At 35.2% G+C, this 13,448-nt stretch overlaps 1 protein-coding gene across 4 annotated transcripts in view; it reads right to left on the bottom strand.

The window, feature by feature from the left end:
• SHANK2 (SH3 and multiple ankyrin repeat domains 2) overlaps positions 1–13,448 on the bottom strand; it is a 352,436-nt gene that overhangs the window by 290,983 nt on the left and 48,005 nt on the right. For all 4 annotated transcript variants that reach the window (XM_066997187.1, XM_066997188.1, XM_066997190.1 and 1 more), the window contains exons 5-10: positions 9,915–10,118; positions 8,195–8,266; positions 7,506–7,614; positions 7,077–7,228; positions 6,115–6,282; positions 3,866–3,982 (exon numbers count right to left, since the gene is read on the bottom strand). In XM_066997187.1, the coding sequence (XP_066853288.1) occupies positions 3,866–3,982; positions 6,115–6,282; positions 7,077–7,228; positions 7,506–7,614; positions 8,195–8,266; positions 9,915–10,118 (822 nt within the window). The remainder of the gene's footprint in view (positions 1–3,865; positions 3,983–6,114; positions 6,283–7,076; positions 7,229–7,505; positions 7,615–8,194; positions 8,267–9,914; positions 10,119–13,448) is intronic.

Below are 13,448 nucleotides of genomic sequence, written 5' to 3'. Positions count from 1 at the left end.
TTACTGCTTGTGTGAATTTGCTCTGTTTGTTGGTTTGTTTTTATTTTTTTGTTTTGTTTTCTTTGCTTTTAGTTTTTTTTTGGTTGGTTGGTTTGAGTTTTTTTATTTTATTTTCTTGCTCATCCTCAATGCTAAACATTTAATGTTTGGTTTTTGTTGTTGTTGTTTTGTGTACCTGGAACTGTACTGACCAGTCTAACCTACTTTCTTTTTCCCCCAAATACTAACAGTTACAGTGCAAACCCAATACACTTCTTTTAAGGAAAAGAGAAATGTATGGCTCAAGACCTTCTGAACTGAGGAAATCTGCAAATGAAATCCTCTAAGAACAACTGTTTTGGATTGACACAGAGTATCCTTAGATCACTAGTCTACACTGTTCTAAAGTATGAGTGACCTGCCAGAAATCCTCTGTGGTTCTGGCACACTTTTCAGAATACTAGACTTTTTAGCAATCCATATATATACTCTATTTCCTATATGTCATCTCTAATGTTCATCTTAGGATATTATGCAAACTAGTTTGTTTTTGTTTTCTGATCATGAACATTTCTACTAATTTCATTGTGCTTTTTGGATTTTTTGCCATGTTATGTTATGGAGTTCTACCAAATGAAATATTTCAAAGTGCTACCTTTCATTTCTAACAGTGAATTTGCAGCCAGATAAAAGAGTATTATAGTTTAGCTGTTTTAGTGACAGAAATTGAGCTTATTTATTAGGTTTTGAGTCATAAGCAAACATGTAGAAAGTATGACTGAAAATAATTTTCCTCATGTTTTCCAGTTCATCACAGCAGATTCTTGATCTCTTCCATCACAGGGTCATCCTAAATACATCTGGGGAAGAGGTATCCTACCCTTTCACTACGGTTCATTACTCCAAAAAGATGTTCTTTTGTTTCCTTTTGCTCCCACACTTCCTATTTTGCAAAACAGACTGAAACAACAAAATGGATCCTATCTCAAGATAGGATATTAATAATCATCTCTCATCTATATTAGTAATCATCTCTCAGACAGTATTTTTTAAAGATATATAATTAATATAGTCTCATTTGCTTGTACAGAAATCTGAACATTAGGTGTGTTCACTGTATCTCTAAACACAGAAAGATCTACACCAATGCTTAAAATGTCATAGTTTCCTAATTTTTCTGACTTCTATATTAGCAAATATGCAAAAGAAGTAAATGTGCTGCAATCCAGAGGATGACCTCCAGGTTTAAATGAATAAATAAATACACAAATAATCTTTTCCAGGTTACTTTCCCAAGAATTTGTTTCAGACTGACTGCTAAATGATGCTAGGCTTACACACTACATTATATTCCCACAGTGACCACTGTTCCCCTAGGAATAACATATTTTTACATTCTTCACAATCTTCAAATAAGCTATATACAGTGTAACAAAAAAAAAAATGTAAATTGATTTATTTCTTAAATGGTTTTGATAAGAAAAGTTATGTCAAAAGTGTACAGAGTTGTTCAACAAAAAAAAAATAAAATCTTGTTTTGGATGAAGTACAGAGTTTCGTTCTTTGTTTCTTCTTCTTAAACAAACAAAAGCATTCCTGGCTTCAGAGTCTCTCTTCCTTTTGTCTCCTTCTCATATGTCCGGTGTTAAGGGGAACAAACCAGGGAGAAAAAGCAGAAAAGCCAGAACCAAAAATGCTTCGGATGACCTTTTTTTTTTTTTTTTTTTCCTTAATTCCTTAATTCAAGGGAAATTGCCCATTTAAGAGTTCGTTGTTCTTAAGGTGCTTCCTACCAATGCCACAACTTCTGTTTGCAGTTTGGACAAACTAACAACTTCTGATATTGAGGGCTTAGCATTGTCCATTCGTTATATCATACATGAATCGAATATGCAGTATGATGCCTTTTAGGCATCATAATACTGAAAAAGCATTTTTCAGAGATCTCTAGGCTTGTCAGCAGATAAGATTCAATTTGGTGTTTGAGTTCTGATTAACTGAGTTAATACTACAACAGTTTCCACATAGAATCCAGTCCTATGACTGAAAGAAGGCACTCTTCATCCCTCCGTTTTTATTCGGAAAAAGCAGAGTATAAGACCTGTCCACACTTCATTGATTTACTGGACGGCCACCAAATAATAATAAATAATAATAATAATAAATAATAAATAATAATAATAATAATAATAAACTTTAAAAAACAAGAAGTCATTTAGATCAGCACTTAGCTGGTACTTAAGAAAACAAAATTACTGAAATCCTGAGAAAATTCCCTGGAGAAAGCTGGAAGGGAAAAATCCAATGGGTAATGACTCCATCTACAGGAATCAAGAGGCAAAAAGGATCTTGCTGTCCTTCCCATCTTCTTCTGGAAAAGGTAAACACAGGTCCTTCCACATTAGCTAATAACAACTTTCAATTAAGTTGAAAAAATCACCATGGGTTATGGTTCACAGCACCAAAGAAAAACTCTTTACTTTTACATATTCCTGATTAAAGAAAACAAAATCAGGACACTGTAGCCACAAGATGTAAAACTTCCAGTCAAAAAGCCCAGTTTAATGATAATGAAAACATTCATGATCTGTAGGTGAAATTTCAGTGACAGTCTCTGAATCTTCCACAGAATATTTCTTTCAATAGACATCAGGAGGAGAACACACCTTCACATGAAAAATACTGTCATTCAACAGGATTATTCTAATTTCCATATCATACTGCATAACATTTGCTACAAGTGTGTGATCTTGTAAATAACTATAGCCATGAAAACATTACAATATAACGGTTTAAAAAAAAAAAAAGAATTTGCATTTTTATGTTTATATATGGTCCAAACTTCAAAATTCTTACTCAGAAAAAGTGAAATAAATAAAGTTTGAAAAAATATTTTTTAAATATTCACTTAACAGAAATGCCTATAGTTACTTGTGTCTAATTCCTGATGGGAAGCATAAACGCAAAATTTTTGTTGAGAAAAAAGTGACTTTCAATCCTCTGCAAAATCCTCTAGGAATCTGTATGCCTACAGAAGCAAAGAAACCATTGCTAAGCTTAACCTAGTTGTTCTAGGGGCTTAACCTGTTGAAGACCACCAGCAGACAGGGAGCAACAAGCAATCCACAGAGACACTTACCCACTGATATGTTGCATACTTCAAACAATAATGAGCATTAACAGGGAAATTTTGTATGACTGGACTCTTTATGAATTGAAATCAATTATGGCATACACAACAAGTCAACTGTCAAATTATTCCCCAAATTCTATTTTTAAAACAGTCAAGTCTTCAATACTTGAAGAATCTGCTTTGAAAAGACTTTTGAAAAAGCTGAGATTGTAATTAATTAAGAAGCAGATGCTTTAACAGATGTTTCACTAGTTACAGTCACATCTTATGACTTGTATTTTCCTAATGCGATGTAACATTAAACGTGCTGTGTTTTAACATAGTTGTAAAACTTATTCCCTCCCCACCATCCCTGCAGAGAGAGTATTACATGCTATCAAATCAAAATGGTTCTGTTATTTGTAAATGGCTACACAAGTTGTAAACAGCAGAAAATTAGACATCTTTTGTATAACCTACAGATATATTTCTACAGTATTTTCCAAGTGTTTCTTATTTAATTCTAATTTAAATTTTAGCAAAACAGCAGTAAGTTATTACCAGGAAACAAATATTTAGATACAACACTAAAAAACAGTCCAGTCATACATTGTGTTGTTTTCTTTTCCAACGAATAGGTATAATTTTGCTACCAACAATGAGCAGCCTTATTTGGAATCAGTGACTAAAATACTAATAAAGTTGTGTTTAATTATATCCCTTCTAGTTTCTAGGACTAACGTTTAAAAGTGGAGAATGTGTGTGCCCACTCACTTGGTTGTAAAGGGCACAGATGTGCAGCGCCGTATTTCCTGACGCGTTCTGCGCACACATGTCTGCGCCATAGAAGAGAAGGTGCTCCAGATGTTGGACATGTCCATACCGGCAAGCCTATGAAGAGATACATTAATATCTCAGTTACTATACAATCTGGCTGCATCAGGCAAGCATTCCATGCCAACATTTTTTATTTCCTCGTTTTTAAATCAGAGAATATGCTACTTTATTTTAGACATAATTTTTAAAGCCACCCCTGGACTGAATGGGAAGCCTAACAACCTGATCTGCATATCTCTCTGTGAACTCAGATGCGTGCACTTCAGGTACAGCAAGTCTGTGCAAAAATTTAAGCATATGCTTAAGTACTTGGGGAACAGCGATGTAAATTATCAAGAAAATACGAAGACTGATAACTTTCTAATATATTATTAGGCAGAATATATAAACAGAACTAATATTCCTAGTCAGCTAATCACGTTTAACAGTTGACAGAAAGTAATTTTTTTGTCCTGGAAATCTTTGGAAAGTTGTCCACTAGATGGCACTGAAGATGATCAGATTTCGAAAGCCTGATTTTTAAGGTGTGAACACAGTTTATGGAAATCTGGTCAAAAGAATTGAAATAATAATTTTCAGATTCTATGATGTCACCATATGTACAGTGTACACGAGGCAGTGATCCAAAAGAGGGAAAATCTTCAAGTGTTACTTTCAGTCACACAGACAGAATGTTAAACCCTGAACAGCTGGAATTAAACCTGTACAGAATGAAACTCCACTGAAATTTGAAACTTTCCTGATTAACAAATAAGTTTGAGAAGAATCACATTCGTTCAATTCATCAGTCTCAATTACTCTACTCCTTTCTTCTCTGTAGCACACCAACTGAGCATCTCCCAGTTCATAATACTTTTACCTTGACATCATCTCAGATCAGTATCATTCCTATAATATATGGATTCCTATTCCTATAATAGTATGGAATTTAAGCTGAGAGATACAGATATACAAAGTCATTCACCCTGTCTTAAGTACCTAACTACTACTGACTTCAGTGGGAATTTTATCACCTACACATCTTGCAATTTGGATCAGAGGAATTAGTGTACTGTTCAACACACAAATGTGTGAAAAATGTGACACATCTGGGATTGAACTGGATTTCCCAACTCCCAGACTAGTACCCTAACCACTACATCTTTTCTTTCTCTGAATTTAAATTGCAGCAGACAGAAAAACAAAACAAATCAAACAACAAAAACACAGAAAAATGGTGCTTATTAAATAATTTATTCATTTACAAATTATATGCAAAAACTAATGGAAACATCATGCCAGCTGATGTTAGAACAGGAATATTTTAAGGCAATAGAAAGCAAGCATCTGAAAATAAGCAAATGGGAGAAACAGAATCAAACCATAGATGTGTTTCTGAATGTGGGGGAGAATAGAGCAAATGCACAATGAGCCATAAATTATCAATTCAGTCCTAATTCTAAAAGTCAATCAACAGCTAGATATGAATGTGCAGGTGTCCAACTTTCTATTCTTCCTACAATAAGCTGGACTAAAACCAGGCCTTTACCCCACTTTTCTTCCTTGTTAGAGTGGGGTTTGACCTTCTCCTCTGCCAATCTGACAGCAATGCTTTATTCAGCTTATTGGGAGGCTCTGTAAGACAATTTACACAAGGGAAATATATTTCCCCTAGGTATACATGTTAGGCGAGCTGTTCAAACCATTCAACATTTATCAGAGCTCCCTGTTATGGTCAGTGGAGAAAGACTGGTATCTCCAAGAAAGAAGAAAGTACATCTGACAAACACATAAGAAGTATTACCAGGGAAATTAACATCTAGCAAGTAACAAAAATATTGAGTTAGCCTTTTTTTTTTTTTTTTTAATAAAGTGCCACTAAAAGGATGCTAAATTTCAAACTTCCAAGATTCCATTGTATAAATATGATTAGCAGTCAACTGCAGTAGCAATTTCTGCAGCAAAATCCACGGTAACCAAAGGACTATGAAGTTAAAAAATATTCCATTGGGACAGCTTATACTTCTAATTTACCACAGCGGGATGCAAAGCAACATGCAAACAGAAACAGGAAGTAACTCCATACTTGTATGTGCAAGGACTAAACATATTCAAATGACATTCAAAACACTGTTTAACCACAAAACATATATGGTGCACATCTCCTGGTACTATTTGAACTCTAACCAAAAAATAATCTTATCTACCTGATGAATTTCTTGCCATCCATTTTCATCTTTGCAGCTGACTGTAGCGTGTTCATGAAGTAGCAGTTCACAGCAGTAGGGATCCCCTCCCACCACAGCAGTGTGGTACAGGGGTGTCAGGCCACAGCTGTCTTTGTAGTTAGGAGATGCTCCAAGCTCTAAAAGAGTCTGAAAGCAACCACAACCTGTGAAAACTATTATTTGGAGGGACTTGTAAGTGAAAATAGACTTTTCTACCTTTTTCTAAAATAATTACAAAGTTGATATTTGCCATAATGTGTATTTGTTGCTCACTTATTTACAAGCTGAAAAAATGGGCTGCAACGCAGAGTAAGCTAAGGAAGGAATGACCCCAGAAGAATAAGGACCTCAAGGTATCTACAGGGATAGCAAGAAAAGGATGAGTGACAATGTCCTATTTCCATCCTTCCTTCAATTTCAGAACTGGCACTCTGAAAATGTCGCATTGCCTTTGAAACACATTTACCTCTTCAGTTACAGGATGCTTTATCAAAAATGTCATGCAATTTCCATATCTCTCAAAAGGCAATAAGCAAATGCCATAAATATAAGATTTAATCTAGCATATCAAAGTGATATAAGAATACCTGTTAAAATATGAAAGAAAACAGAAAAGACTGTGTTAAGATACAAGGCGTAATCCATATCACTGGCATTTGCTTTCAAAGAGATAAGCAGCAATAATACTATTCCTATTTCCTCAAGCAGATATTTCCCAATCTATCAGTGAATAAAGTTAAATTTCACCACTACCCAAAAATCAGAAGTAAAAAGGCCCTTTATTGAAAGCAAATCCTAAGATTTTAAAAACACTAGAAAGCACTGGAACAAATATGTATTAAAAGATCCATTGAGGACAACACAGTAATTAACTGAATTCATTTTCCTTTATATATTTTTCTGAATAAAGTAATGTGTAATTTGCTACTAAAAGCATTTACCTTGAGGGTTACTTGGTTCTTGGCTCTAGCTGCTTTGTGCAGAGCTGTCATTCCATCTTTGGCTCTGAAGTCTAAATGTGCTCCTCCATTTTTTAGAGCTTTTATCACTTCTACTGTATTGTCAAGCTGAACTGCCAAAGTTAGTGGTGTTTCTGAAGAATAGAACAGTATACGCATGAAAAAAAGATGACTAAATTTATAAAATAAAGAACATCTGCTTTAAAAACTTTTAAAATATGAAGTTAAAAATACTGATTAAAGAAAATCATAAATTATCAATTTCCTTCTTTGGACAGAAAAACCATACAGATTCCATTAGCCTAGAGTTATGAAGGCAACAGAAAGAATGCATGAGATTTAACCTGTTAATCAGTTTAGGCTGAGCAACCCCACGGTACTACGCTACGCTGCTACTTTTATTGTTCTGACCTCCACTTTCTAGGTCATGATAGTTGGGGTCCAGTCCTCGGTCCAACATTTTTGTGATTTTTTCCACTGAGAGATGGTGGACATGATCCATAAATTTTCTCAAATTAGCCTGAAACAAAGCGTGACAAATTAATCATCCTCTGATTGTAAAAGGAAAATTTTGACTAAAAGTGAAATATTCTGTCACTATATACCCACTGACACCATGGAACAAATTCACATTCCTGGAGAACCCAACTTTATGCTGTGAGCATAAACCATGCAGTTTGTAAAGTTTAGAAGTCAAACACAATGAGAAGATTCTGTTGTTCATAGTTTTAAGGAAAAAGTGAATGAAGATTCTCTCAGTAAGAAATGAGGATAATGTAAGGTGATCATTATTATTCTGACCTGCAAATGAGTCTAAAGCCATAGATCAGCATTTCTGCAGCATGCTGAAAGCACATTGTATTTATGTAATAAGATTCATTCGATATTGTACACCTACGTAAAAGTCAAACATGGGATTTTTTCTACAAGCAAAAATCCCAGATCACAATTCACACATCCCTGTTGGCACTGCAAACGCATACTACTTGTTGTTTGGCAACTGGACCAGGTAGTAATGAACTCCTACTTATATCCAGTTTCTCAGACACACTACTTTTCTAAGAACACATTTGTTCGCTTCCCCAGTAAACTGGGCATACCTTTGTGTGAAGCTTGGCCAGTTGTTTTTCATCAAGATTGAACTGTTTGTACACTCTTTTCTTGTATCGAAACTGAGAGGAAACAAGCAAACAAAAATTTAAAATATCCCATTTTGCTTAAAAAATAATAACAAGAATATTTCTGACCTTACCAGGAAGTGTCCATGATGACGTAGATTTTGGAAAAATTAAAAAAAAAAAAAAGGCTTAGTATTTCATTTTGAATATTCACCAATAATCAGCTTAACTTAGTGTCATTTTGGCCATACAGTTCATGTATGCAAAATTGCTATCTTGTATAAATATACTGAAATGAGTGGAGTTACATGGGAAATGAGATCAGCCTCTAGAATCTACATAAATAAGCAAGAATTACAGTGAAAAGAGCTTTCCCCCTAAAGGCATCTGTGCATTTCATTTATAGCCTCAGATTGAAAGAAGGCCTGGGAAAGAATGTTAAATAACAAAATACATATTTCAAAATAGCCGCTTAACACTTCTGAAATTTAAATGAAAGAAAAAGATTCCTGAAAAATCCCTTAAACAGCATAGGCAGCACTTACACATGGGAATAGTTTTCCTGATGCTTAACAGAACTGGTCCTGTGAATGAGGTTCATAGGACTGTCTCTTTTGACTGAAACTCAATCACTGTGAGCAGTTTGATGCCCTTTGGCTAGAGTAGACAGATCCACAGCCAAAATCATGTGTTTATGTAATTATAATTTCCTATTATTTCATCATACTACACACAGTTCAAAGAATGCAGCACATTTGTTGGGCAAGGAGCCTATACGGTAGGTGGCTTTAATAACAGCTTTTAAAAAAGATCACTTTTAACCCTTGTACTGCAATCCTTTAGCTGTTGCTAGAAGAATTTTGTAGAGTTAGCACTCATGAAACAGAACACTGTAACAAACATGACAGAGAAAATAATGCGGTTATTTATTTTGCTTATGGCTATAATATGAATATCATTGATTGGCTCTCAGAAATAAACTGCTGGAAAAGCCAGGACTCAAAACTCTCTCTGGACCCTGGTTCTTCTTTCCTATGTTTGTGTTGTAGTGGGGTAAGTCTGTTAATTACAGATTATTACTGGGTGATGTACCACCACACAAGCAATATCAAAATGAATTAAATGCCAGTTCTGTGCCCAGCTTCCTGCTGTACAGTGTGATCTGGCTCTGCTCTCTGCTTGCCCAGTGTCATAGTAGCTCTGCCTAGTTTAACCCCCAGCTGCACAGCCCCTGCATGAGCAATGGAGAGGGGAACAGGTGACTGCTTCACACAAACTCACTCTCCTCAGGCTTCACTGAGACAAAAATACCCTCCTTTGGCAGGAGACAAAGGGTTATTATTCAGCAACTGCTACCCTACTATGTTAAACCTAATCACAGATCCAAAAGTTTAATCCAGTACCTTACATTTCTTTTTTAAATCAGACTACTCTCCTAAGATACGTTCCCTGTGTTCTCAGAAGAGGAAAACCTCAAAATCAAATTTTCTGAAGGGTTCGATTCTGTGCAGATTTCTGGGCATAATACATGGAATAACTCCACCAAGCAGGCAAACACCAGCACTCCTGGGAGCAAGGGTTCAAGTTCAGACTTGCTGATCACTGTTTCTAAACGCAATTCTACTGCATGTAGAAACCTCAATTACAGTTTACAGTATCAGAAGAATACAATGATATTTCAGATTTTTGATATAAAAAATACCTCTAGGGACGGAACTCCTTTATTCACTGGCTGTGGGTATTCCCTAAGAAGTCGTTCCTCATCCAAAAACTTCCCATCTCTACCATTGCTTGCAGGCTGGAACAGTCCATAATTCAGGACATCTTTCAAACTCTGATTCAAAGTGCACAAAATTCGTTGCTTTGCAACCCACACTGAAGCTTCTGGGTTAAATCTAATGCATTTCTGCAAAGAGAAATGATAAGAAATGATAAAGGAAATCTAAATAATGAGGAAACATTCAAACACTATCATATTCTAAAATTCACAAGTGTTGTATATATATAAAATAAATCTATACAGCCCATGACAAAGCATACATCAACAGGATTATATTTCAGATGCTCCTTCCTCTGTAACAGCTAATGCACAAGTACTGTGAAAACCCAGGACATTTCAAGTCCCACCACAAAGATGAGAGACCACTTCCTTTTTCGGAGAAAGGATGCCTTCAAGGCAAAACTGTAGGAAAAGCCAAGTGTAAGAAGGGATGTTACAAGATATTTAACCATCCACTTGATTCTAAGATGTTCTGATGACCAGTCTGTATTCAGGCTAGAAATCTAATTTGTTTTAAGCTGTGTTTACCTCGGGGCAAGCTTATGAGAGGAACTATCTGATGTGAGGCAGCAGAGGACTAGAAAACCTCAAAAGAACCTTTTCAGTTCTCTGATACTTACCAAGTTGGAATTCAGGAATTTAAGAAGTTTAGGAATTTCATAGAATCAAAGAATATCCTGAGTTGGAAAGGACCCACAAGGATCATCTAGTCCAACTGCTGGATTTAATAACTGCTGCCCATTTATTTTATTGGCTTCCAAATTTCTTTGCAATGTGCTACAGAGATGTTTTGACCTAGGAAATAGCAGATAGCTTTAATACTTTACGATCTTAAATATAAAAATGTAATCAAGTGAGATATTAGATATTAGATTTTGTCACGAATAAAGGTGTCTAGGAAACATTTTTCATTCTGCTTATATTTAAGTTTCATGATGTTTTGTGAAAAACTTTTTATTTTGTTCTTTTGTTTTGTTTTAAATGGAGATATGAAGGAGAGAGGGAGGCAGAAGTAAGATACAAGCAGTCTTGGACTGGTACTAGACTGCTTTGATTTTAACAATCCAAAACACTAACTTCCGATTGCAATTTAAGTCTGATAATTTTTTTTTTTAGCAACTTGAGAATTCAATATGGTTCCTTTCATTCAGTCTGTTCTTGTGGTCTATCTGTTCTTGATTATGTGCAAACATTGTAGATAATGATGGGTATTTCTAATTCTCAAAGACTTGTTAAACTGGCAAAATAATAAATAATTTCATATTTCTTCAGAACATATTTCAAAATAAAATAAATCTTTCTATAGTGCTTATTCACATTGCACAACAATTCACAATATTTATCTTCAAATACTTCACTTTCCACATGTCTGACATTACCCTGCTCATCTAATGCGTGAGGACAGGTGATAAGAGCTTAACCAGCTGCACTGAACAGAAACTGCAGTGAGGAATTCTTTTTGTGCAGTAGCTAAAAGGCTTATTTTAAAATGAGTTATTTGATACATACATCACCATTACATTTCTACCACACTAGCTACAATATTTTATAAAATCCTCAATGGCAGAATAAACCTGGAAACACTTTGAAACTAATAATTTCACAAATTCACTTATTCACAGCCCTAGCCTTTCTACCAATTCATAAGAAACACAAATGTGCTTATTTTAATCAATGTTGATCCCTTTGTGTGGAGCACCTCAGCTCCCCTCTGCATGTTTTGCAAAATTGAGTTGTAAAAAAGGAAACACAAGAACAGAAAAGCAGAGAGACTTAGTCACCAGACAGTCTTCTTATGCTTCCACAACATGGGCACACATATAGTATCAGTATTTCTCTCTAAATCTCAAAGCCCTTATTCAGACATGAAGCTAGTGGAAAATTTGAAAAAGGACCAAGAAAACGAAAACAACAACAACAACAACAACTGTTGTACTGATAATATCTAAGCTAGCAAACTTCTTTCATATAGAGAAACGTCATTTTGTGTCAAACTCTATAATCAAGGTTCCCACCTATGCAAGCAAAGGGATGCCAAAGAAAATTCCAGTTTAGGTGATAAAACTCCATAATTCTGTTTAACAGGACAATGTAAGAAAGAATTTGCAGAGGGTGTGTGGTACCTTCTTTCACAATGTACTACCCGCTTCAGTGATGTGATATGTTGTCTTCTCAATTTGCAGTCAGAAAAGTTATAATCTGCACTTTAAGTTCCCTTAAGTAAAAAAATAATAAAAATAAATTAAAAATAATAATTAAAAAAAAAATCAGACAATTTCCCATCAAGTTTCCCATGTAGAGGCATTCCTCAGATTCTGCCACGTATGTATTTAGGGACAAAAAGCAGCTTCTTAAAATATTCTATAGAATATTTTAGACTGCAGAAGACTGACAAAATTCTGCCCTTGTTTTCATACTTAAAATGCCAGAAACTTTCCTACCTTTGATAAAATAAATAAATGGACAGCCAAACATACCACTGTCCTCCATACTTTATCTCACAAAATATTCTTTAAAAACCTTACTTTTTCATTGCTAATGAAAAGCTACCCCTTTAATATAGCCATCTTGGTACACACATGCATATTTTGATTATTTAATTGGTTTAACACTACTAAACTGCTCAAATTTGGGCACAATACAGAAAGCAGTAAGCCCTTGCCCAAAGAGTTTGTGATCTTTTTTTTTTACAGATTAGTCTGTTAAATCTGTGATATGATTAATTTTACAGCTTAATCTGATCAAAATGCCCTTCTTGTACTTGCAAGTAGAGATGGAAAGCTGCAATAGGGACATGATAGCTTGTGTCTCAGCACTCAAATTTATTGAAATTACTATCAACTTTGCCATAGACTTTGAGCTCCTCACTTGGGCTGTAGGACCTGATTTTGGCAAGATAAAAGTACCAATACTTATTGAAAATTATGCTTGTAAAGAATTTCCATAGAATGGAAACATCAGCCCTATAACCAAGGAGACATATACAGCCAAAAAGGATTTAAGATTATCATTCTGGGGCATAAATCGGACTAAAAACAAAACACAGGGGAAAAAAAAAAAAGCCCTCAATCTTGCTAAGCAATCTTCTTTGGGTTACTAGATCTGCAGTTAGGGAATTAGTAGCTACCACCAGTGGAAGCAGACAGACCTATGGGATGCCAACAGCAGAGTGCCTGCAGCCATGTACAGCAGCAGCTCACCTGATGAAGGCTTTATGCAGAAGGGAACAGACAAAACAGATCGGAGGAGTGCCAGACCACACATAGCAGAAAGCATTTTACAGCACATCAAACCTTCATAGACTCACACCTAAGTAATCTGCACATAATGAACACCTGTGCAAATGCAGCCACAAAAGGTATGTTCATAAGAGGAAAGGATTCTTTGCCTTTATCACATAAATAGCTAATCAGTACTGGATTAGGAATGAGCTCAAAATCCATACAGAAAATTACT

This window comes from Anser cygnoides, chromosome 5, assembly GCF_040182565.1.
Source record: "Anser cygnoides isolate HZ-2024a breed goose chromosome 5, Taihu_goose_T2T_genome, whole genome shotgun sequence".
Lineage (NCBI taxonomy): Eukaryota > Metazoa > Chordata > Aves > Anseriformes > Anatidae > Anser > Anser cygnoides.
The sequence above is the reverse complement of the archived record's forward strand: the minus strand, read 5'-3'. Positions and strand labels throughout refer to the sequence as shown.